The sequence below is a fragment of the Cuculus canorus genome, chromosome 3, assembly GCF_017976375.1.
Source record: "Cuculus canorus isolate bCucCan1 chromosome 3, bCucCan1.pri, whole genome shotgun sequence".
Lineage (NCBI taxonomy): Eukaryota > Metazoa > Chordata > Aves > Cuculiformes > Cuculidae > Cuculus > Cuculus canorus.
Window position 1 is genome coordinate 122431668 of NC_071403.1, and position 26221 is coordinate 122457888.

Below are 26221 nucleotides of genomic sequence, written 5' to 3' on the forward strand. Positions count from 1 at the left end.
AGAGCCAGTGGTGTAAGAGCACGGAGCTGCGGAGAGAGTTTCCTTGCCCAACAGCAATGAAATGAAGGCTCCCGATTCAGTCTCTACAAACTGAATCAAATCATTTATCAGAATCTATTGGAATAGATTAAATCTGTCAAGATATATTAAAAATTAATAGGTCTTAGTTCAAAAAAATATACACTTCCCCCAAAATATTGAACTCGGTGAAATCAGAATCCAGACGCCTTCATGTGCTGGGCTGAGAAAGTCATAGGAACTCTTTATACGTCTTTAGTTTACACTTTGAAATGTTTATTTATGCAATGCTATTTATGCTGGTGGAAAAGTCAGTAATAATATACCTGTTTATTTATCTTTATATAATAAAAAATAGTACCTAACTCTGTGGTCCTCTCCTTTCTTTCTAAACGCCTTTGTGATATGGCAAGGAATCACTCAATTCAGTTACGACCACACGAGAGAATCGCATGATGCTAAAGATTACCATTCCCTTGATAACACCTAGCTCTGCTGCAGCAGTACAAGAGCCTGTAGGAAAGTGAAGGTTTCTATCATTAACACCATTTTACCAATAGAGAAACTAAGATACATGAAGGAAAATGATTTAGCGGGTGACACTCAATAGATTCACATTAAGGACAAACCAGCAGGGTGTGAACTACCCACTCATCCACCATTTTTCCACTTAGAAAGGAATTTGTGAAGCTGGGTTTGACACAACACTTTGAGTGCTTCTTTGGAGGGAAAGAAACTCCCTCCCCTAAAACATGGAGAGTGTTTCCACTGCTCAGCTTTGCCTTTGGGTCGATGCTGTCTGTGAATTCCAGCCCCACTCATTTCAACACATTTTCTGTGGATTCTGGTCACCATCTGGGTCCATGAGGAAAAGCGCGTGAATGACTTGGGTTGTAACTGAAGGAACTAACCACGTATTGCTTATTGCAATCGTAATTTCCTCCATGCCCGTGTCCTTCCAATACGCTTGCTGCTAGCAGTTAGTGCTCCGAATGTAGAGTGCCCAACACAGCACTTCTGCCACAGCTGCCGGGGGGTTGCGTTGGTGGATGCCTGGCACAGCGGGTGGGTTTATTTAAAGTACACTTAGGTTAAAAGTGATGAAGATGTTAAAAGAGATTAAAATGTTCCATGTTTCAAAAGGCAGGGTGGTTTGCGAAGATGCAGGCGTTTGTTTTGCTGCCACCTCGGTGAGGTGTTGCCATTCTCGGGCACTGGCAAAATGCAACAGCAAATACAGATTTTATAGAGATGCAACGCTGAGTGCTGAGTCCCTAAAGAGAGGCAAGGTCCTATCAGGTGAAATCACCTTCTCCAGACCCAGCTGTGCTGACTGGAGATGTGGCCACCCCAAACTGTGCTGCTCTGGGTTATTCCCTCTGTCTGTGCCACTGAGCCTAAACCTGCCGTAATTTACTCCGGGGTAGGTCAGCCCATAGCCTAAACTCGCAGTGCAGCCACAGGTTTCATCCCATCCCTTCACCTCATAGATATACGCTGCTCCAAGGAAACATTAATTAATGCTGATTAATCACAGTATTCACAATCACAACAATGAACTCCTGCCACCCCTTTAGTTACCTTCAAACACTGATATAACTTTTCCCATACATAGGGATCTGTCAGTATATGTGATCCTAACTTAGCTTATTTCCTACCTTGTCTCCAGCTATTCTTCCTTACCATCTTCTGCAGGTCCTGAAGTTCACCCAGCTGGCCAGAATATTAACTATGAATATTCTGAATTCAGAATATTAACCCAGAATATTAACCATGGGAACTGTCTGTCAAAAAAATAAAATAAATAAACCTCAAGAAACACTCAACCTTTCAGCTTTTCAAGGAGTTAAATAAATATCAGTTCAGGAAGATATTTCTGAATCTTCCTGAAGATTCAGAAGATCTGAATCTTTCAGTTCAGAGCTGATTGTCTGGTCTGTTAGATAATCTCTCAATATCCTACCACTCGCTATAGAAGGAGCTTTGGCAAATTGTCCACAGCAGCCCATGTGACTTCTAACAGTTAAAATTACGGTAAGTTCCACCCCGTATTACTTGGTAGTGATGTGCAGTTACCTGGAGCTGGCACATGAGTAACGGAGATGAGTTAGCAAAGCTGAGAGAGAGCCGCTGTGTGGAAAAACCATGCAGCTGGAGTATCAAAACACCAACAGCTTTCTGCTGATGAGCTGCAAAGATACTCCAGTCCCCCTCCCAGCAGCATCATTCTTCCTTGGACCATTTACCAACCCAATTAAATCCATGACTTAGGACACAATCCTTTTTTATTTACAATCCTCATGCCAACTTGATGCTCACCTCCTCGAGCTGTCTTGGTGTTGTATGTGTTCCTGCAGAAGCGTCTGATCACCTGGGTCCATTTGGCTCATTTTCTTTCCTAAGGCAAGTTCTCTTATAACTCCCGGCATTACAAACTAAGAGTTCTTCCTTCACATTGCTGTGTTCAGCTGGAAAGGTGCAGAATAATTCCAAATTGATGCACTCTGCCACGAGGTCACCTAATCAGTGCCTTTGTCTCACCAAGCAAAAGTTTGTGACTACAGTCAATAATGATCACAACAGGAGACTGAACTGCAGATCCCACAGGGATGACCAGCAGAGCACTTATCCCTTAACATTTTGTCTGTTGGGCCTAACTCTCAACAAGTCATGTCAACATCTGGATTTTTCAAGCCCTTGCTCCTCTGGCTTACCAAACAAAAACACAAACAGCTCTTAGGTTGTTTCAAGCTTTTAGATTGCAACCTTTCCATACTTTCTATGTTTAGTTTCTGGTCACTTTTAGAAGCAACAATTTTGTGGAACAGGCTGACCTAGTCCATAGTCCCTTTGGACACACCCAGGAGCATCTGCCTGTTCTCAAGAGTCCACAGCAACCTGACTCGCACCTGCGGGCCAATACGTACACCACACATCACAGCACAGGTCTGGGAGGAGGCATCTGCCTGGGCTCCCATCGCTGCCACGGCTCCCACCCCGTGCTCACGCAGGGGTCTCTGCCGCGTGCTCCCCCCAGCACCCCACGAGAGCGGCTGCACGAGGGGATCCCTGCCTGAGCTGCCAGAACGTGCACGGCCAAGGGGAGGAGTGAGCAGAGGGACAGGAAAAGGAGTTCAGTGAGAGGCAAGCAGAAGAGGAAAGGGATACGAAAGGCTGCGAGGCTCAGATACCAACCTGTGACTGGAGGTTTCTTAGCCTAGTAGGTTACAAGAAGACAATGCAGAACTGTTGCTACACCTACAGTTGTGCCTTCTCCTCCTGGAAAAGCAACCGAGTTCCTGAAGGCTGCTCTAAGCTGCAGTTCAGAGCCCGAAATGCCCAGCTAGGCACCCAGGAAATGCATCTGTTGCTGCAAGGGGAACAAAAGCAAGCAAAGCCTTTCCCTTCAGCTGGTCCTCAGCTATGAGCTGTGCTGGCTCTCGGTGGCAATATGACTGTGCTGTTTACAAGAAGCATGAGTTTGTTTGCCATGTTCTTAGATTGCTGGGAATGAACCACCTACTTCACCACAAAAGCCAGCACCTGAAACATAACCAGGCTTATAGTTAGAGCCAACTGCACTCTAAGAATGATGCTATTAGAAGAGAATAACCCCTGCTGCTCGCTTTATTTAGAAACAATCCCCATGTACAAGCACTCACCTTACAGAGAGATGTGTGGTTTGCAGCTGATAGCACTGGTTGAAACACCTCATCACCCATGGGAGAGACTTCCTTAAGTAACTACATTTGTGCTTTCTTCATTAGCTACTTCATCATTTATCCAGTTAGAACAACTCTTCAGTTAAGCTGATGGATGTGTAAGAGCACCAGCACAGGAGTTTACACCTGTTCTGCTGCCATGAACCCAACGCTCAAGTAATTATGCTTGGAGAGGCTAGTTTTCTCCTTGCAAAATAAGCGAGGACAACCCCTCAGGCTGGGTTTGTCAAGAGGGAGAGAATTAGGTCAGGAGTAAGAACCGGTGTGATTTCCTGGTCAGCGGTTACTGTAACAGGAGAGCTGGTGTTAAGTAAGAGTGCACAGAAGATGCCTGCAGGGGTTTGTGCTCCACCACATGAAGAGCTTGGTGGTCATAATGAAACAGCTGTTGCCGCAAATGACTACAAAGCTTGTACCTGAATGAGAATGCTTCCCCGCCTGGTTACCCAGGGCTTGTTGAACCGGCTCCCAGTGACCTGCGGGGCAAGGAATACACCTGACTCAATAAACAAGCATCAAAGGAATCATTTGCACCCAGTGACTCCTCTGACCAAACCGGGGGAGGAAACCCAGGACCTACACGCACCACGTGTTTCTGATTTAAAGTAGCTCCTGTGCAGCCAAAGTGAAACACAGGAATGCTTGTCCACAGGTTTACCCTGGTTTAAATGCAGGTAAACAAGGAAGCACAGGCTTAAAACCTCCAACAGCAGAAGAGGTGTGAGAATCTGGCTCAGCTCTGCATGGAAAGACAAGTAATGTGAAAAAAAAATGCAGCGCTCCAGCAATCTGATACAATGATTAACAGCAAATCTAAATCTTCAGGTTGTGCTCCTTGTGTAGCTGAAGGAGGGAAAGATACTTTCAAAGGGCAATTCCTTTCTTTCTGTGTAAGGACACCTCGGGTCAGTGGGCAGCCCTGCCATGGAGGTGTTTCTTCCCCAGTGTGAGGGGATCCTCATCCATCACTTCAAGCCCAACGCCTAATCTTTGGCTATAGTTAAAGAGTGTTAAGATGAAGCTGCCTTTGCAGAGTCCCTGCTCAGCCAGCCATCGAGCTGGTGGGAGAAAAGGTTCCTTGTAAGGATGACATCTTGCCTGGAAGAGCTCACCTGAGCCAGGCTAGACCTCCATCCCAAATTTCAGCTACAGCCCTGCAATGCAATGTGCCCACCTCTTCTCTCACCACCCCTAAGGCTGGTCTTCACTCTGCAGCACTGCCCATAAAACCTCACTTCACCACTTTCAGCCCTTTTTCTCATCGCTTCATCTATTTAGGCCACAAGTTACCTCACCCTCCTCTCTTATTCATATCACTGCACCGGAAAAAACCTCTTCTTGGATGAAATCTGTCAGTATTATTGCAGCACAAACACATTCGCTGTGTCTGCTTTCAGTCTGAGCTACCATACAACAACATTCTTTTAAATAAAATACAAATTTTATTCAGCGGATAAGTTATTGAATAAATACAGAGAAACATTTTTCTTGGATACTCTGAGCACATACAAAGCCATAAATACAGTTATAAATAGAAGATATAAATAGAAATATAACCACTCATTAGTTCTTTTCCATTTTAAGGCTCAATGCAAGTGGACTCAATTCTCTCCCCACAGAACAGCAGTGACACAAAACCAGAGTGCAGTGAGAATCAGATCTGGTCACACTTACACCAGATTTACACTAGAAATACACTGATGAGCAATGCTGGCGGGAGAAGGGAAAGGGGCTAGAGAGTAAGGAAGGGAGGGAGAAGGTGCAGCAGCAGGGACTTTTGATGGCAGTGCAGGTTGACGTGCATACATTTGTGCAATTTACTACCAAGAGCAACTTTCAAAACTAGAATTTACTTGATTCACCAAACTGATATCAGCCACAATGGAAAAAAAACAAAAAGCACTGCCTGCTTGGAGTCACAACCATTTTCCTCCATCTCCCTCTCTCCCCTCCATCACCAGCTACCGGCAATCCCCCTTCTAAAATGCACAAATGCACAACTACAAGAACCAGTACTTTCAGGTGGTAACTTGCTGAGATTTGGAAAGTCAAGGTCATACTAAACTCCTGGGGCACAGGGTGGGTCACTGTAGGGTTTCTCCAGGAAGATGTTTGCAGGAGGCATTTCTTCTTCCCAAAGTTGCCTCCTCTGCTAATTCCTCCTAGGACTGGTGGTGGATGATTGGCATGGCACACGTGCAGCCCACAGTGATGAGCTTCTTCTCCAGGCGAAAGGTGGGCAGGCAGCCCTGCTGCTCCCGCCGGAGGACAAGGATCTCCTGCTGGATGGGGACAGAGCTGAGGCTGCGGTCTTGCTGACCCAGGGGGTTCACACAGCCGGAAAGGCGGCACTCAGCATCAGCAATCACTTGGGGGAAGCGGTTGGGGTCCTCGTCGAGCCTGGGGATGGGGACACAGAAGGGTTTTATACACTTGCACAACCCAGTTTGGCAGGATCTTCATGTTTACCTCCATGAAGTGACCACACTATTTAACTGTGTATCCTTGTGCTGAGGCAAGGGCAGATAATTGGCCTATCCTCAACACTTTTAGAAGAATTTTATAGAAACAGGATCAGTTTTGGGCGGGTAACATTGCCACATCATTCTTGAGGAGTGGAGCTGGGTGAGATACAGAACCAGTCGCAAGGGGACTACTTGTTTTCATTTGGCTTTGTTTCAACTTCAGCGTTCAAAATTTTCTTCCAGTTAGGAAAGTGTACAATTATGGTATACTGGCAGCTTTCTTTTGATAGAGGAATAATTTGACATTGGCAAGATGGTTAGAAACCATTCCAATGATGTCCCCTTGCACTGCAGGCAATTTCTTTCAGAGAATTCTCACCCAAAATCAAGACGAAAGTGTGTGCTAAGAAATTTTTGTGATATTCACAGGACTCCAAGTGTATGCTGAGAACCAGCCATCGTTCACCACAAAACCCACCTATGTAGCACAGCCATTGCGATTTAGAGAATAACTAAAGAGCTACCTGTAATCCCAAGGAGCAAGAGACCGGTTCCTGACATCATGGACCATCCTAAAGGTATGATCTGGATTGCTGATACGCACATCAACTTTCACCGTTGTAGGGAACTGGAGATCCTTTTCATTCAGGCAGTCTTCACTGACCCTCACAGAGCCACCATCCTTGCTGCGTCGAGGCTGGGCTACCCTCCCACGGGGTGAGCTCCTCACCGTCAGAGCCAGAACCAGCACCAAAAGAAGTGATCTGAGCTGGGAGAGAGAAAAGTGCCGTTGGCTCAGTTCAGTCAAGAAAGAGAGAGCACAGAGCCAAGTCTTGGCTAGACTGGACCATCAATGGACCAGCTTCATGAGGCAGTCCAGCACAACGATGCTGATGATGCTCATCACAACAGATGTTACTCTGATTCAGACCTTTTCATAGTTGGCTCTGCAGCAAGTAGAGCCGAACCTCCCTCCTGCACATTATCAAAGGCCCGCCCCTCCCATCAAGCAGCAATGACTTGTGATCTACCAGGTGGGGTAAGGACTCGGCTGACCCCATGCCTAAGCTTAGGAACCTAGTAAGCCACATGCTTTTTCAGGACAGGAGAGGCTGGCCACATGGCAGACATCTGCTGGAAATAACCCTTTTCTCAATGAAATCTGGCATTCTTGAGCCATTTCCAGCAGCTGGGTTTTTAGGAAAAGAAGACATATGACTACAAAACTGCTAAAACAATCAAAAGATTTGTCAATGCTGTAAATGCAACCCAGGCTGAAGTTTAAGTACACAGACATTTGCTTTGTGGTGACATTTCAGCAGTTCTGACAGCACCGTGTCTGAGACAAGGACCATCTCCCCCAGTCTCACATCAGCAGCGCTGCCCTCCCAGATAAATAAAGGACAGTCCATTGCCTCCTCGTCACTCAGCACCAAACCCTTGTGCAAAAGCTGAGGACACAGCGTGGTATCAGACAGGCTTAGCACACCACTCAGCTCCCACCATGACCAGTAAGTGTTGCTCCCAGACGGAAGCAGCATGGGATCTGCATTCCACTTTTCCTCTCCCAGCAAGCACATCTTAACCCCTATAGCGAATGCAAGCATTTACCCCTGGAGCGTAGCTGGCAAAAGCCATGGCAAACCCTCTGCCGCTTCAGGCGGGCGCACACAGTGACAGAAGACCTTCTCCAAGACCTCTTCCACTCTGCGTGTGCCTCCCAGCCAGCCGTGGTCTCCTTTTTATAGTGAAGCTCAACCACCACCATCCTTTCCACTGAGCACATCGCTGGGTTACCTGACCCAAGGTTAGGAGCTGATATTTCATTTTCTAGCCCACTTCCTTCCGCCTGCCCCCAGAGAGGGGAGGGCAGATACCATGTCATCAGAATCCCACATCAGCCAATACAGTTTATTCAGGCAGATAAAGAGATAAGAGGAGAAAAGAAGGAAAAAAATTGTTCGTGCAGCTTTTTTTTTTCCCCTTCCCACCCCCTCTTTCTAATATCAACGCTCTCTCACCACAAACTTCTGTGGATGCACTTCCACGTGCCTCACACAAACCAAACAGCAGAGATCAGCCAACTGCAAAGTCAGGCACCCAACAAGGGTTTCAAAATAAGGACAGGACATGGATTAATCTCTCTTTGCTTCAATTGCACAATCCACCTCCACCTCACCTTGGGGTTCCCCATATCCTGCAGTGATGCAGAAGGGGAGAGTAGATGCTGAGGGGAAGTCCTCCTGGGGGACCTCAGGGCACCAGAAGCTGTGACACCTTCCCTACTCACTGCTGAGATCGCGTGTTGATGTGGTCTGGGGAGCATTTTGAAAAACTCACACATGCCCTGCAAGAGCCCTGATCAGCCTTGCAGGCCTTGGCCAGGTCTCCATCTGCAGCCCATCACCAGGAGCCCCATTTCAATTCAGCTTTGGGCCTCCAGACCCTACCTGAGCCACACTGTGCAAGTGCTGCTTTCCTGACCCTTTCCTGGCCTTGTCTGCTGGATGGACCTTGGAGCAGCATTTTTCCTGGATCAGCTCCTTGGATACATGTGGTAGACTGTCTCCATGGCCATGTTGTACTGCATCTGCACATCCATCCACGGCCCAGTCCAGTTATGCGAGACCCTGGCCCAGGGTGCCCAGAGCAGTGGGGGCTGCCCCATCCCTGGAGGGGTTCCAGGCCAGGTTGGATGGGGCTTGGAGCCCCTGATCCAGTGGGAGGTGGCCCTGCCCATGGCAGGGGGTGGGACTGGATGGGATTTGAGGTCCCTTCCAACCCAAACCATACACAATGTATGGGCTTGGCAGAATTTAGCACCCAAAGTCCGGATAGGATTAATTGCTCCTTAAGGGCTTCCCCAACGTGTTTTCTCCTCTGCTGTGTCAGTGCATCACATCACACCCTGAAGCAATGAAAAGGTAATACTGTTCTTGTTCAGAGATGCCAAACCCAGCAGAGGCAAGGATGCCAGAGCCGTGTGCTCCCACGTCCTCCAGAAGCAAGGCTGAGCATGGATTCTGCACAGACACATCCACACATGCAGATGTCCAGCCACACTGGTCAGCACGTGCAAAAGAACATCCCTCGAGAGAACACAACCAAAACCAACAGCCCCATCCTGTTTCCTCTCCAGATGATCAGGATGAAAGCCTATCGGTGCTAAATAGGTATGTGGATGTATACCCACAGACTTAGAAACAAGAGGGATCTCTCCAGTCTTTTGCCTGAGACCATTTCTCCAGAAGCTGCCCCTGGATCCACCGGTGTCCCCACTGCCTCACATGCAGACACCAGCACACACCAGTGGGTCTTCCCAGACTTAAGACCTAACCAGTAACCAAGCTCTGTACCCCACAATCTCTCCAGTAGCTGGTCTAGATCTCCTAGGCCCCCCAGTGGCCAATTTCTGGCCCCTCCTGCATCCTACCAAGACTTAGAGCTGCTCCGACACCTGGAGATGGTCCAGCTGGGCAACTTTAGCAATTCCACACTGACACACATACCCACACAGCGCACATGACATGGAGAGACATCAGTCTCTCCAGCTGCTGACCCTTGGATCTTGCAAAACAGTAAGACAAGTATTTCATAAGAAGACTAGGCACAAGTGGGGCGATCGGGCACAGAGCTCAGCCAATCTCACCGACCAACACACACTGCTGTGTGACCAGCCCCATTGTCTCTATCCTGATTTTCCTACTTGTTCCTCACTGATCAACTCTGATCATTTCTTTTCCCCAGCTTTGCCCCTTCCCCTGAACATCCCATAATAAGTCTTGCACCATCCCCAGATGCTGTTCCCAACAGGCCATAACCAGTCCCACATCCCTGCAGCCAGCATGGTAAGGAGAGCCTCTGCCATGGACACGCCTGGCGAGTCTCACATCTGGCCTTGGGTCACCACGGGCAGCCCAGGAGGAGCTGGGCCAGGGTCTCCGTTGGCACCGTGGGATTCGGGTTCCTCCACCTGGTTCTGCTCCTCTGCCCCTTGGTGTTTGTGGAAAATAACAGCTCTTTGTCACACAACTGAACAACATCCATCTCGTAATTAGGGGAGAGAGACAAGGAGAAGCAGGAGCAAGACCTCTGCTCTCCAATGTCCAGCAAGGATCAGCCACAAACCTGAGAGGAGCCAGCAGCACACGAGCTGCTTCCCCAGAAGCACGAGCAATCCTCTGGGGAGTAAAAGCTATTTTTTAGACCATGTAACCAGTTTGATCCAATTCTCTGTAGAGAAAAGCCTCTGGATCCAACAGTCTCTCAAAAGCCGCAAGTGGAGGACCGAGGTGTAGGACTGCCCACGTGGACAGGTCCACGGCACTCTCAGTCCTTCAGAAAAATCAGGAGCCTCTGCCAGATTCATGGCATTCTCAAAAAAGACGGGACTATTCCGGTCCCTGCTCTGTCACATCTCTTGAGCAATGCTGGCAGAACTCTCCCCCAACTGATGCTTCACGTCACTGCAGGATGTTGTCATGATTTTGTGGTCTGATTCGACCGGTGGCTCCGAGGCCAGCAACTCATCTCACGTAAATGTGCTATATTTCAGGTTATAAGGTTCACCTCGGGTAACACCATTTCTGTGACATGTTCCTGTTCTAACCATCCACATCTATACATCCACGAGGGCAGCTATTGAGACACAGAGCATGGAAGACCAAAAGAGGGCAGAATTACCAGAAATCTACTTTCACAGCCCAGAAACAAACCCACTTTTTTCCCCGCTGAGTGCCTGCAGTGAAGGAAAAACAGCATTGCCATGAAAATGGGTTGGATTTTGCAGGTACAGGTTTAAGTGGAAACTGTTACATGCGACAAAGCAATGACTTCATCACGCCAAATGCTTGGTTATTGGCCTGGCCACCACTTTCCACTCGCATCTGTTGTCTTCAGCAGTTCGTAACTTCAGTGAGGATTCCCTCTTTGACTTGAAATTTCCTACAACTGAGCTCATCTAGGCTTGAAATTTGCTGAAAATTTGATCTAAAGGAGGTCACCTAATATGGGTCATTACAAGGGAGGAAAAAATTGTCTCAGAAAGCTTTCACTGCCATGTGGCAAGGGATTGGAGCAGGGATGGGGACTTGGAAATCAAAGAGCAGTTGTAGTTTCACCAAGAACTCTCCTACGCTTGAGTCGCTATATATAAAGGCCCTGTCTGCACTGCAGGATTCGTTGTGTACTGCGGTTAAGGTTTCCATGCAAGGGTTTTGGCGTAAGACAGGCCTGACTGGGCTTGGACACCACATCCTTCTAAGTTCCTCTGAACCTTTCAGCTTTCACACCTCAAAGGAGAAACCTGTGCCACCTCCAGGGAAACACTGGATTAAAACTCCAGAGCAGACAGAAACCAAAACTGCTCAAATGCCTCTGAACCTATGGAAACAAACACCGGGTCCCGAACCACGACCTGCATTTCACGGACTTTGCTGCTGGGCAAAGCAAGCGTTGCTTCTCAGCTGCATCTCTGCTGGCAGTCACACCTGGATGACAGGAGCATTTTCTGCTTTGGAAGCAAATGAGGAAGGGACTGGGGGGGAGGGTAGATATGGCTAGAATCCTAGTAAATTGACAGGAATTATCGGGAAGTAACTTAGCCTCCTCTGCCCCACCACCACGGTGTCCCACGGATGGGCTCCACTGGACCCAACGTCTGCATGGGCCGCGGCCTCTGCCCTGAGAACAGCAGCACTTTGGCCTCAGCCCGGTCGGGAAAGCGCACAGAGCCGTGGAACGGTTTGGGTTGGGAGGGACCCCAAAGCCCATCGGGCCCCCCCGCCACGGGCAGGGACACCTCCCCCTGGATCGGGGGCTGCAGCCCCATCAGCCCGGCCTGGAGCCGCTCCCGGGGCAGCGCGGGACAGGGCCTCCGCCCCACAGCGAGACATTCCCGCCCAAGACCTCATCCCGCTCTCCCCCCTTTCCAGCTGACACCCCCCCCGCACACCCCCCCGAACCCCCCCCGCCAGCGAGGCTATAGCGCAGCGCTGCCACGCAGAGCTTTCCCTGCCCTGGAGCTCCCCCTGGTGCCTCCTCTCGGGAGATACAACCACCGCGGCGCAGCTCCGCCGCTGTCCCGCGCGGCGGAGGCAGCGCTCCAGCAGCCCGGGGGGTGCACGGCCGCACCCCACAAGTGCGCACAGCTGAGATCCAACAAACAGCCCCTCATGGGGGCACAGCTGGACTCTTCTATTATTCAAATCAACATTTATGAAATCCAGAAACAAGGGCAGGTGGGTGTGCGGGTGCCCCACGAGGCCGCGGCCTGTGCCCATCGAGCCTTCGCCAAAGCTTAACCTCAAACTTCGAGACCGAAAAAACACCACAGCTAAAACACCCTAAAGCCCCAGCATCTCTGGCATCAGGAGATGCCAAGACTGCTCTGACTGCACATCCAGCGTTTGTTGAAAACGCCCCTACACCACGGGCACCTGCTGGTTTCTAAAAAAAAGCCTTTCTCCGAGAAGCGGTCACCTACGTGTTCCCAGAAAGGGACAGTTCAACCCCTCCACAAGCAAGGGAAGGCTTTCAAGATCTCAGTAGCTTGTGGTTACCTTCCACAGAACACAGGGAGGTAGGCGGCAGCTCAGCCAGCAATCCCAGGTTCCTGGAGCTCCGACCTTTCTTTGCTGCAGGTTTCCCCACGTGCGGTGGCCCCGTTCTCTTCACACAAGTGCAGTCCCAGACCGAAGAAGGCAGGAGCAGCTGCAGACCAAACCCCCACGACACATCCGCCGGGTGCCTCTGAGCACCCCAGTCCTCCCCACATGCTGGAGGCCAAAACTCCCAGCGGGGCCGCAAAGTCTAGAAATGCCACTGGGCCACTGGTGACAGAGCACACCAGACCGCACCTCGCCCTGTGTCACCAGCAATTGCCCCCACGGGGTGGGAAGGGTGGCAGTGAGGGAAGAGGCTGCTCAGGCACCTTCACTTGCACAGAGATCGAGGCTATGTATTCAGTTAAAAAGGACAAAGAAGGGGAATAAAAACTTCACAACTAACAGTGCAGCTCTCGTATCACTTCTCACCTTCACTGCTACTGAATGTTGGATTCCTAAAGCCAGACAGTTTTATTCAAAGGCTGGAACTCTTGCCACAAAAGCAAAAAACAATACATTAAAAACACTGATAATTTGCACTGAAGTCTTTCCTTTTGGCTCCTTGCACAAACAAACCTTTTCCCAAATGTTCCAGTTTGACAACAGCAATAGTAAGAGAGCTTCCAGAGCTCCTGGAGCATTTTGGTGCCAGCAATGCACAGCGAGGAAGGACTGTAAAGTGCACAGACTTGAGCTCCCACAAGTCCAGCTCAGCTAGATGAAAGGTTCCAGAGAGTTGAAGGCAAACAAACAGCCTCCAGGCTCAAGGTTCACAAGAACTTAGGTTATTCCACCCACAGACTCAGATTAAGAAGATAATCTCATCCGACACCATGATCTGGTTGTCATCTTGCATGTGGGCCAGCGCCACCTTCACTTCAGCCAGTGAGAAGGGCTCAGGGTTGTCACGGTTGATGGACTCCATCATGTTCTTCAGACCCACAGACTGCGCATGGGAAGTTTTGAAGACCTCCAGGAGGGCAGCCTTGAATGCTTTCAACCTGGGTAGGCAAGGCGAGAAGTAATCCCCCTCAGAGATCACACTTAAGTCCTTCCCCTTCCTTCCCAGTCCAGGGTGCCTCAGCCCTTCCTATTTCCAGAAGTGGCATCCAGCAGGAAAGCCAAAACCAGAGCTGGGAGCACCCACCACAGATGCGCTTCCAGTATCCAGCTACAGCTTGACCCCACCAGTGTGGGGTGGGACACGCAGGTTCAGACGCCTGCTCCAGCCCCCACTCACCTTGGCTCAGCCAACTCCAGCTTCTTCGCTTCGCCAGCGGCCGAGACTTCAGGTGTCTTGGGCGTGTGTGCCTGGACTGGAGCAGAAAGCAGAGTTACCTTCAGCCCGCCCGGTGTCCCAGCACCCAGACAGCAAAAGCACTTGGGCCCAAGGATGGGGTGGGCAATGCCACACTCCCTCCCAACATCATTCCTTCTGCAGCAGTTTGGAAGAGGACAGACAGAACAATCGGCAACACTGACTCTCCTGCCCCACAAGGCCACGAGGATTTTCCAGAAAACATTCACCTTGATCTGTGGAGCTGGATGGTCCCACAGCAGGGACCCCTAGCGACCCCCAGCACTGCTCCCTGGTCGCACAGATTCACCAAGCAGAAGGCAGCAGCACCCTCTGGAGCCAGCAAAATCCCAGGGACTCACCCTCCGGCATCTCCTCCTCAGCATCACTGAAGTCGTAAGGGTCGTAGGAGTCCCCTTCACCTTCTGTGCGTGCCTTCTTTCTCCTGGGTGGAAGAAGAGCAGGTCACTTATGCTGCAGATGAACTGCAGACCTCAGGACCACCCCTCAAGTCCCAGGCTCCTGAAGACATCTGGCCAAGACCTTGCAGGGTATCTGTGGCTCACAGTAAGCCAGCTCTTCAGTGACAAACCCCTGCCCAAGGCATGGGACCCAAGCCAGCACCAGCTCCGAGGGTTGTGGACTATCATAAGATCACAGAAGGGTTTGGTGTGGATCATCTAGCTAGATGGGTTGGAAGAGACCTTAAAGCTCATACAGTTCCACCTGTGGGGTGGGCAGGGACACCTCTCACTGGATCAGGGGCTCCAAGCTCCATCCAACCTGGCCTTGAACACCTCCAGGGATGGGGCAGCCACCACTCCCCTGGGCAGCCTCACAGGAAAACATTTCTTCTTTACATCCAATCTAAGTCTAGTCCAGGTGGGGTCCCACCAGAGCAGAGTAAAGGGGACAATCGCCTTCCTTAACGCTTCTTTTAATGAAGCCCAAGATGTGGTTGGCCTGGGCTGCAAGTACACATTGCCACTCACATCCAGTTTTTCATCCACCAGTATCCCCAGGTCCTCCCCGCACTGCTCTCAATCCATTTGTTCCTCTGCCTGTGTTGACACTGGGGAGTTCCCTGGCCCAGGGGAAGGACCTCACAGTTGGCCTTGTTGAACTTCATGAGGTTCACATGGGCCTGCTCCTTCAACTTATTAAGGTCCCTCTGGGTGGCATCCCTTCCCCAATGCACATCAACCACAGCACTCAGCTTGGTGTCATCTTCAAACTCGCTGAGGGTGCACTTGATCTCGCTGTCCATGTCGTTGATGACATGAAACGGTACTGGTCCCAGTACAGATCCAAGAGACATCCCTCGTTACTGATCTCCATTTGGACATTGAGCTGTTGACTGCAACTCTTTGGATGTGGCCATCCAGCCAGATCCATACCCACCCAAGGAGGGTGTCCCCCACATTCAGTGCTTCCCCCAGGCCAGCCCTGCCTGCTGCACCCTCAGCAGAGGCCAGTGCCCTCCATGTAACATGCCCCTCCTCCCTCGCTCTGGTTCCTACCGCCTTGTCCTGCGCTCCTCCTTGGGCTGCGACTCCTCATCCTCCTTCTCAGTCTCTGAATCATCATCCGCCTGCTTCCTGCGTTTCTTCTCCTTCTCCAGAACCTGTGCAGCAAAGGTGGGATGGACTCAGACCACTTTTCCACTCAAGCTGCTTTTCAGGGGGCAACGCCAAGGTCCCCACGATGCCACTGCTGCCTCATCCCCACATCAGCACCAGAAAAGGACCCCACCAGCAGCCGATGGTGCTCCACCTGCACCAAAGCCACCCCTTACAACGACAGTTTTAGAATCCCCTGAACAATGCCTTCCTCCCACCTTTTTAAAGTAGGCGAACTGCACCAGCTCCAAAGCTGCCTCAGCATCCTGCATGTCAATGGTCTTGTTCATCCTGGCCTTGGCATGGGCTGTGGCAAGACGGATCAGGGTCTCCAAGGTACGGGCCGTGACAGGAGAGGTCTGTGGGGGACAGAGAGGTGTCTCTGCAAGTCTGACCCCCATCACAGCATCCCACCTCACCGAGAGCCATTGTGTCCTGGGCAAAAAATACCCATAAGGGGGAAAGGGTAGCCTATGCCTCAGTTTCCCTCCTCCTGGCCCAAGAGGGAGCTGCTCCTAGGGCTCACCCTGGCGATGTCTGAGTTGACCAAGCTCTGGCTCCGCAGGCGGGAGTACTCCTCCGCTATGTAGCTGGCTGACTCCTCAGTCAGGACAGGCTTGATCATCTTTGCTACGTGGATGTACTTCCTCATGAACTCCATGCTGACAATCTTCTCCCTGCAGAGGAACGGGTGCACACCCATGTTCTCCAAGGAGGGGACAGGCTAGGAGTGTTAGCAGAAGTGGGCTTCCCATTTTTTTACCCTTCACAGGCACAAAATTCAGGTCCAGATGTTCTCCACCTGCCTGGCACGAGAGATCAAGCCCAGAGCAAGGCTCCCTTGGCACCCTGTTCATGTACCTCCCCATGGACCGCCTGGAGCATTGCTGGCACCAGCAATCAATCACTGCCTGGATGCTCAAGCCAAACCCATCAACTAACAGTGCGGGAAACCCCCAGAGCTCCAGGGCACATGGGGTGAAAGACTCACTTGCGGCGATTTGGCCCATGCAGGAGGTCATCGTGTTTCTCATACACTTGGAGCTCCTGTTCCTCCTCTTGCACAGCATCAGGGTCCTCTGTAGCCAGGATCTCCACAGCACTGCCCAGGGGCATGGCTGGAGGGGAGACAGTCACAGAGAACACGCTTTCAGCCTTTGGACTGACTCCCAAAAGCCACCAAAAGCAGTCCTCAACAGAGCCAGAGATGCTGAACCCAAAGGGCTATCACCAACGGGTAACAACCTGCTGAGGAACAAGGAGAGGGCTGAGTAAAAGGAGGTTGCAGTTACGAGCAACTCACCATCCCCATCTTGCTCGTTGGCGTTGCGGTAGCGATGCATCCGCAGCACGTGGTCAGAGATCTCCCTGTCCTGTTCAGGGTCCATCTGGTCCAGCACGATGAAGAGCAGGTCAAAGCGGGAGAGCAATGAGTCCTGCAGGCCAATGTTCTCCATAGGTGTCTTATACTGGTCATACTGCAAGAGGACAACATAAGGGGTTACAGAAGATCTTCGTGGGCCCGTCTCGGCTGCCAGAGAGGCCAGGAGGATTTCCTCAGGCCAGGCCGTAAAGGATGGATATGCAGGCAAGCAGGACACCACACTAAATCCAGCCTGCTGCAGCCAGGGCTCTTTATCCCTGCCCTGGCAGGAGGGCAGAGCTCTCATTTGCAAGGAAAATTAATATTTTTTTGTGATTGTAGGTCAGAGACCAAAGACTGAGACTCATCACCAGGATAAAGTCCTGGAACACCTAGGTAGTACCTAGCCAGGGTAAGGAACCTCGGGCCTGTAGCCCATCTCTCCTCCAGGGGGGCCATGAGAAGCAACAGAGACCAAACCAACCAGGTCTTCACTATCCCACAGACCCCAGTGACAAAAAGAACAAAGTCACCTGCTTTAGGGGACCTCTGGGGTTTTACCAGCTGCCTCCCCAACTAAGATGACTCCTAGCACCCTTCCCCACAGAGGAGACCAGCAAATGTTGGTACTCACTCGGCCATAGACAGGGTTGGCTGCTGCCAGGACGCTGCAGCGGGAGTTGAGACGGGCGTGGATGCCAGCCTTGGCAATGGTGACACGGCCCTGCTCCATCACCTCATGGATGGCTGTGCGGTCTATGTCAGACATTTTGTCAAACTCATCGATGCACACCACCCCTCGGTCAGCCAGTACCATGGCTCCGGCCTCCAGGCGCCGTTCACCTAGGATGGGGTGGGAGAAGACGAGAGTTAACCACCATTCAGCAGCCCCACACAGAGAAACATAGAATTGATTGGTTGGAAAAGACCTTTGAGATCATCTGAGTCCAACCACACCTGTCCACTGCTGAACCAGATTCCTGAGCACCTCATCTAACTGGCTTTTAAACACCTCCAGGGATGCACCTCATCTAACTGGCTTTTAAACACCTCCAGGGATGAGAACTCCACCATCTCCCATGGCAGCCTCTGACAGGGCCTGAGAATCTCTTCTTTGTGTGAAGAGATTCTTCCTGATGCCCAATCTGAACCTCTCCTGGAAGGTTCAGCTTCATCTCCTGCCCTGCCATCCCCCCACAAAGCACCACCCCGATGACTAGGCTGAGCCTCAAAGAGCACCAGCAACCTCCAGGGCTGCCCATCTACCGCCCAACCTGACAGCAGAAGGAGGACACTTAGGATGAAGAGCAAGCCCAGGAGTAAGACAACAAGGTCCAGGCCACTGGTAGCCCTCACATGGGGTGCACCAAGTAGAAGAGGAGTAGGGAAGACCTTCGCCTAACAGAGGTGGAGAAAATGCCACTATCATTGCCATAAAGCTTCTGGATGGAACAAGTCCTGTAAGCACCACTGCAGAACAAAAAGCAGCCCAGGATCTTGCAGAGTGCGTTCCAAGCATTAACAAGCATTCCTCCAGCAGTTGCCACTGGGAACCAGACCACTCCTCACCGGTTTCTTGGTCCGTGGTGACAGCGGCAGTCAGGCCAACGCCAGAGGAGCCACGGCCAGTGGTGGGGATGGCACGGGGCGCAGTGCTGAGCACATATCGCAGCAGCTGGGACTTGGCGACAGAGGGGTCTCCTGAAATGGAAAAGACCACGTTTAACAACTGCATGTCACACGTATGCTAACTGCACATCACCCGGACACTGCAGCCAGTCTGGGGGTCCTCGGCAAGAGGCAGGTGGGGGAAAAGGGACAGAAATTGGTTTGTTTCGCCTTCAGAAGGTCATCAGATTATCTTCTCCCCTTCCTCAATGAGCTGATGGGAGGAAATAGAGAAGATGTGCATGGTGATGGAACCAGAGGCAATGAAGACAACTTGGAATACAGAAAAACCCCAGTGGATGATAGAAGAAAAAATCTCCTTGAGGGTGCTCAAACACTGCAACAGTGGCCCACATCCTGTCCCTGGAGATGTGCCAAACTAACTGGACAGGTCTCAAACTTGCCCGATCCAGAGCCAGTGACACTCACTCTGCCCCACACACATGCTTGGGCCAGAGGCCTCCTGAGGTCCCATCTAACCTCAATTACTCTGTGAAACCAAGTCCAGAAAAAATGCTGCTTCACCTCACCCCCCAACAGCGCCAACCCAGGGTGCCTCTGCCCAGCCTTTCCAGACCTATCAGCAAGATGTTGATGTCTCCTCGGATGCGGCTCCCATTCTCCAGGTTCTTCTCCACCCCTCCGAGCAGCATGCAGAGAATGGCCTTCTTAATGTACTCATGCCCGTGGATGCTGGGAGCCAGGGACCTCGCCAGCTGGTTGAAGATATCCTAAGGAAGAAGAGGCAGAGCACAGCCCATCAGATGGACTGCAGCAAATGAGAACAAGGAGCAAACCACCACAAGCCCATTTCCACACAAAAAAAGGAGTTTATTCCTAACACAGAACCACGGGGATGAAAATTATTTGGGGAAAGAAGAAGACCATTTGCCAGAGCTTTCTTTAAACAGTGCTCTCGAGTCCTAAACCATCCCAGCTGTCACGGTTACCTAAGCAAGCACTGTCAGCAGCGATCCCAGTGAGGGTAAGGCTGGCTCCTCTCTGTGCCACGAAGCAAAGGTCTGAGCATAAGACAAGGCTAAGGTGGACACCTTTCATTCTGTATCTCACTAGGGTTTAGGGCTTCAAGAGGAAAAAGGGAGGTGTTTCTCCTGCAGAGGAGCTCCTCTGGCAACCAGCCGGCGTGGTTACAGACCCAAGACACCCATCTCTGTCCTGACCTGCTAGCAGACAGGAAGGACACCACCAGCAGGACAGAAGCAGCAACAAAAATAACAGGATCTGACAAAAGCCTAAGCAGAAAAAGTAAAAGGAAGCGAGTGGAAAATCCAGCAACGCTGCCAGGAGGACAGAAAAACTAACTGCAACCCAACAAGACACCTCCTTAGCCACATGCCAGGCCTTAAATCTGCTCTACGTGAAACCTCATGCTCGGGTACAAGCCTGCCCTCTGGACATGAGGCTTCAATACCTTGGAGCGACTCTTGCTGAATCTCTTGATCTTGGCCACATCTGCAGCAGAGTAGAGGGGCCGGATGTCTTTGCTCATCAGCTTCACGTGGCAGGCAATGAGGATCGTCCTGGAGAAGGCACACAGCCACAATCAGGTCTGCAAAGCCCACAAAATCTACAGGTCACAGCAATAACAGAGCAGAAACTTCCACAGGGTCATCCTTTGCATTACAAAGTCCTGGAGAGGGATGGAAGGTGCCAAGAGCCATAGTCCCCTTTATCTTACTACACTGGGCCATCACTGGAGCATCTTTAAGAGCATCCAACCCACTCTGTGAGCAGCTGCAGCTCACAGCTGCACATTGATGCTAAGGAGCAAGGTGCAAACCACTTCCAAGAAGTTTAAGCCAATGTTTGACCCAGCGCTGCGACAGCCAGCTGCCTGCCCTAGATCTCATCTTCCAGAGACATGACCCAGCTGAAAGGGTGGTAGGGCTGAAGTCAAGACAAAAGAAGGCTCACTTGAAAGTCCCCGAAGTGTAACCTCCTTTCTTCCCAGGCAAGCAGCGGTACGTCCCCACCACCTGGATGCGGTCCCCAGGCTTCACCTTGTCCACCAGGTCATCATCTAGAATGACATCCACGGAGCGTGGCAGCTGCCCCGCTGGTGCCTTCTCAGGCATCTCCTGGATGGTGATGGTCTGATGGTCCTTATAGACTGAGAGGCCAAACTCAGTTTCCAGGGGGTTATTCTCTTCATCCTAGAGGAAGAACCCCAATCAAAAGACTGGCACCATTTTTCAGGAGCACAGAGAGCAGCGGGAAGACAAGGCTGCATCACCCAACGTGCACAAGACTGCTGGAAAGGGCTGCTTAATCAGGACTGCCAAAAGCTGGGGTTCACCAGCTCCACAGGCCCCCCAGTCTAAATCTGCCAACACCCATCACTGCTGGAACATCAGGTCTCTCAAAACTCTGTCCCTACTGCAGGCAGTGGTGACACATCACCCACGCAGCAGGCTGGATGCAGTGGGGACAAAGCTCAGGTCAACTTTCTTGTGTTCCCAAACACGGGACAAACCCTCTCACAAGGCTGCCCATACCCTCCAGGTCAGCACAGGCACACTCCCTCCGAACTGGGTCTACCACAGAACCCAGGTCATAACCAACACCTGAACTGGCAGGTCTGGTGGCCTTCTGCCCAACACAGACTTGCTTCATGCATTCCTAGTGGCTCTCTGGGACTGTCACACATGTGACTTGTCCCCTCTACCTCATGGGCTGCATAGGCTGAAGGAGAAGGGATGCACAACGATTTGAGGCCCTGGGCTAGGAGCTGGCACGTTCTCACCAGAGGAACTTAGCGATGCTTCCCACAAGGCTGCTTCGCCTCACCTTCGTAGGGTAGATGGTGCTGGACGGGAAAGCATCTAGGGAGGTCATATCTGTGTACCGTCGCTCAATAGTTTTCTTGGTAGCTGGACAATAATGGACGCTCCGAACAATCTTTGGACGAACTAGAGAGCCTGAGATTGGAATAAAGAGGAATTAGGGGCTGGGATGTCCCACCTCTCTGTCAGCAGAGTCCCTGCCTGGGTCTCCAATGCTAAACTGTGCTTGGCACAACAACCCTCCGTCAACCGTGGCCAGGACGTACTGAGCACAGAGAACACCCCAACACTCAAGACCTTCTACCAAAGCCTTTGTTCCCTTTGCCCAGTTTGCCAAGACATAGCATGGCTTCCAGTGGACTCCAGTCCCTCTGCAGCAAACAACCGGACCCACCCACCAAAGCCCCTGGCACTTCCCCAGGCCTCACATTTAGTCACAATGCCCTCTACACAGACAATGCAGCTGAGGAAACAGGCCGTCAGTGTTCGTGGTGACACATGCTTGGAGCCAAAGCTGCCCTCCAGCCCGATGTAGAAGTCCTCGTACTGCTTGGCATAGGTGGCATCGACAGAGGCAACGAAATCCTTCAGGGCGCGCTGGAAGGCGATCAGCTCCTCAAAGGCATTGCTCAGGAGCCTGCAACAGAGGGAAGAGATGATATGAGCTGATCAGCCCATTCTGCCTTCCTTCACAACACTCTTCTCGTGCCTCCATGTGCTCCACAAGTTTACTAGGAGCAAGAGGTGAAAAAAAAACTAAGTCCATCATAGCCTTGCATCAAGACCCACTGCTACCAGCGGCAAAGAGCTGGATAACCCCAGCCCCAACTGAAAAACTTCACGGGTCCCCAGGCATCCCAAAAAGATGATTTCTATTGTGCAGTCAACCCTAGCTCGCTGCCAAATCAGGGGGTCACACGCTAGGAAAGGATGGGTGTTGTGGGGGAAAAGAGCAGGTCTGCCTTCTATACAGGACACAGTGCAAAAGATAAAGTTTATAGAATCACAGAACCATTAAGGTTCAAAAAAAAAAGCTCATCTAGTACAAGCACTAGCCCAATCTCACCGTGCCTAGTAAACCTTGCCCCTAAGCACCGCATCTACATAGTTTTTGAACCCCTCCAGGGATGGGGACCCCACCACTGCCCTGGGCAGCCTCTGTCAGGGCTTCACCACTCTGTCAGTGAAAATTTTTTTCCTAATATCCAATCTAGCCCTCTCCTGGCAAAACTTGAGTCTGTTTCCTTTCATCTCGTAGCAGGTTTCTTGGAAGAAAAGAGCCCCATCACCCCACACCAACCGGCTGGCCCTCTTCTCATTCTTCCGCCGCAGGTCATTGATGCTGACAAGGAGGCGGCACTGGTTGTCACTGATCATGTCCCGGACTTTGCTGTGGTAAACTCCTTGGTCTTCCTGTAAGGGAGATAGGAGAAAAAAAACACTAAAAAAACCACCTGTCTTGCATGGATCTGCCATGGATCCCTCCTGGCCAGGTCCCTCTGCAGACCCTTCCTGCCCTCCATCCATGAATCCAGCCTGGCCAGGTCCCTCTGCAGACCCTTCCTGCCCTCCATCCATGGATCCGGCCTGGCCAGGTCCCTCTGCAGACCCTTCCTGCCCTCCATCCATGGATCCGGCCTGGCCAGGTCCCTCTGCAGACCCTTCCTGCCCTCCATCCATGGATCCGGCCTGGCCAGGTCCCTCTGCAGACCCTTCCTGCCCTCCATCCATGAATCCAGCCTGGCCAGATCCCTCTGCAGACCCTTCCTGCCCTCCATCCATGGATCCGGCCTGGCCAGATCCCTCTGCAGACCCTTCCTGCCCTCCATCCATGGATCCGGCCTGGCCAGGTCCCTCTGCAGACCCTTCCTGCCTCCACCCATGGATGCAGGTCCCTCTCCAGACCCACTGATCAGGGCGCCCCGGTGTTCCCGCCCGTGGCCGCGCTGGACGGAGCCCCATTTCTGACCCCTCGTGCCGGCCTCCCCCTCGCTGCCGCGGCGCAGCCCCCCTAACCTCGTCGTCCAGGAAATCCAGATAATCGCGCTGCGCCTCTCGCAGTTCCGCGTCCTCCAGCGCCACCGCCATGGCTGCGCGTCCCGAGCGGCCCGACGGCGGGGAGAGGGGCGAGAGAGGCGGTGAGGGGAGAGGCTGAGAGGGCGCCCGCCGCGATCGCTCCCGGCCCGAGCCCCGCAGCCGCCGCGACAGACGCGCTTGGCGCCAAAACCGCGCTCCTTTCCCGCCACCGCGCGCGAGCCCCGCCCCCGCCGGTCTCTTATTAGCCGGCACCGCTCCAACAGCGCCGCTCATTGGCCGGCACCGCCCCAACAGCGCCTCTCATTGGCTCGCAACCGGAATTCCCGCCCCCAGGGGTCGGCACCGCCCCCTTCCCGCCTCTCACTGTTCAGCACCGCCCCTCCCGCCCCCATTGCTGTCCCCGCCCCATGCGCGCTCTGGGCTCGGCGGAGCGGCGGCGGCCGATGGGCGCGGGGGGCGGCGTTGTGGCGTGATTTGGGTCGGAAGGGGCCTCACAGCCCGCGCGGTCCCACTGTGCCGTGGGCAGGGACCCCTCGCGCTGCGGCGGGGGCGTCAGTGCAGCCTGGCCGGGACACATCGTGCATCCAGGACCTCCCTTCTTCCTAATGTCTGATCTAAACCTTCCCCCTTCCAATTTAAAGCCATTCCCCCTCGTCCCGTCACTCCAGGCCCTTGTAAAAAACCCCTCCCCAGCTTTCCTGGAGCCCCTTTCCATACTGGAAGCTGCTCTAAGGTCTCCCCAGAGTCTTCTCTTCTCCAGGCTGAACCACCCACCTCTCCCGGCCTGTCCTCAGAGCAGAGGAGCTCCAGTCCCCGCATCATCTCCGTGGCCTCCTCTGCACCCGCTCCGACAGACTCATGTCCTTATGTTGGGGATTCCAGACACAGGGCTCTCCGTGGGAGAGCGGAGCAGAGGGGCAGGATCCCCTCCCTCGCCCCCTGGTCCCCCCGCTCGGGGTGCAGCCCAGGACACGGGTGGTTTCTGCTGCCGAGCTCCTCGTTCCCAGCACCCCAGGTCCTTCCTCAGGGCTGATCCCAGTCACATCACTCAGCCCAGCTCAGTTCCCAGCTTGGGAGTCACTGACCAGATGAAAATACCTTTTATTAAATAAATAAATAAACTCCAAATTCACTTTTTTTTTTTTTAGCATTTTGGGGAACTTAATTTCTGGGAGGGTTTTTTTCCTCCAAAACATGAAGTTGAGCATTGCTTTTTCGTTTTCCATGGTGGCTGGAGACGAAGCCTTGAACCCCTTCCAGGGATGGGGCAGCTACAGCTTCCCTGGGCAACACGGGACAGAGCCTCCCCACTCTCCAGATGAAGAATTTCTCCCTAATGTCTCATCTCAGTCTCCCCTGTTTCAGCTCGAAACCCTTCCCCTTGTCCTGTCCCTGCACTCCCTTATTGTGAGCCCCTCCCCAGCTTTCCCGTAGCCCCTTTCCACGCTGGGAGGCCGCTATCCCAGCCCGTAAAGATGTTGTAAATCGCTGTGGTCTCCTGCCAGACACAGCAAGCTCTGTGCAGGGAGCTGGCAGGGATCCATCGTTAGGGCCACAAGGTAAGGAGAGCTAGGGATAAAAATAGCTGCCTGTTGTTATTCGTGCCGGTGCCCAATAGCAACCGCTGCCATGCTTGGCTCTTGGCTGAATAATTAATTGGAGCAGGTCAGGCCGGGGAGCACAAAGGGACAGAGAGAGATGAGAACGCTGGGACAACAGGCGCCTTCCCTTTTATGACTTCCAACTAGGATGCTGCCCAAGGTCTCTGGGATTCGCCTCTCTGCACCATCCCAGCAGTTTTGGGATGGAGAGTGCAGCTCGAGGGACATTTAGCACCTCCTGTGCACCGAGGAAAACAGGATCAAAGCACCGACATACATGGAGGGCCTGGGCTGCAGAGCTCACAGAGAAACAGAAGAATCATGGGTGGGTACAGAGTAATTTTCATGGGTGGATTGCCCGGGTGGATGCTGGCCAGAACACCAGATGGCATTTTTTCCTCCCTCCCATGTCTGTGCATCAGCATCTGCCTGTGCGCTTGGTTTCTGAGATCCCTTTGTTGGTACCTGGCAATCCCTCCCATACTCTGTGGGTTTTTTCCCTTAGTTCAACTAAAAGTCACTTTTCAAGCCACAACTCAGTTTCCCAATTGCCATCCATGAGCTTTCCTATACATTGAGCAACCTTGTCTCACTCAGGGAGGGCAGAGGAGAAGCTCGTGGCTCACTCATAGCTCCAAAAATGGGGGGAGAGCTCCCCAAATTCAACAAAGCAAATCAATCATCAAGCAAAGCATTGGAGCTGAGGTTTCAAATGTATTTGTAATAAAATGGAAGGGTAATAAAATGGAATTAAATGTTTTGAATCAAAGAAAATCACTTTTTATAACTGAAACACTGTGGAGAAGCGAGACCACCCACGAGACGGTTTTGTCAGTGTGAATTTGAAGTTTTCCAAAGGCTAAAAGGAGTTTGTCCTTGCTGGTGTCTCCTGCAGATGCACTTGCAGGACCTGAACCCCATCCAGGGCACTGGCTATCACAAGAGGAGAGTCATCCTGACTCTCACTGTTTCAGAAGCACATGTGGGAGACAGAATTCCATGCTGAAGGAACTCTTCTTAAT

At 52.0% G+C, this 26221-nt stretch overlaps 2 protein-coding genes across 2 annotated transcripts; both read right to left on the reverse strand.

Moving 5' to 3' along the window:
- Window positions 1-5761: 5761 nt before the first annotated feature.
- On the reverse strand, window positions 5762-7843 carry LOC104065688 (interleukin-17F). Its single transcript, XM_009568196.2, has 3 exons — window positions 7817-7843; window positions 6730-6974; window positions 5762-6140 (listed from the first exon to the last, which is right to left on the reverse strand). Exons 1-3 carry the CDS (start codon window positions 7841-7843, stop codon window positions 5903-5905), a joined length of 510 nt encoding a protein of 169 aa, XP_009566491.2. The 3' UTR covers window positions 5762-5902.
- A 5403-nt stretch (window positions 7844-13246) lies between these two features.
- MCM3 (minichromosome maintenance complex component 3) lies at window positions 13247-23837 on the reverse strand. The gene is made up of 17 exons (XM_009568204.2): window positions 23578-23837; window positions 22862-22974; window positions 21990-22198; window positions 21566-21696; window positions 20693-20931; window positions 20190-20298; window positions 19335-19488; window positions 18659-18790; window positions 17724-17932; window positions 17030-17204; window positions 16718-16844; window positions 16253-16403; window positions 15945-16085; window positions 15628-15731; window positions 14470-14552; window positions 14051-14126; window positions 13247-13811 (listed from the first exon to the last, which is right to left on the reverse strand). The coding sequence occupies exons 1-17, from the start codon at window positions 23647-23649 to the stop codon at window positions 13613-13615; spliced, it is 2424 nt and encodes an 807-aa protein (XP_009566499.2). The 5' UTR covers window positions 23650-23837; the 3' UTR covers window positions 13247-13612.
- Window positions 23838-26221: the final 2384 nt, after the last annotated feature.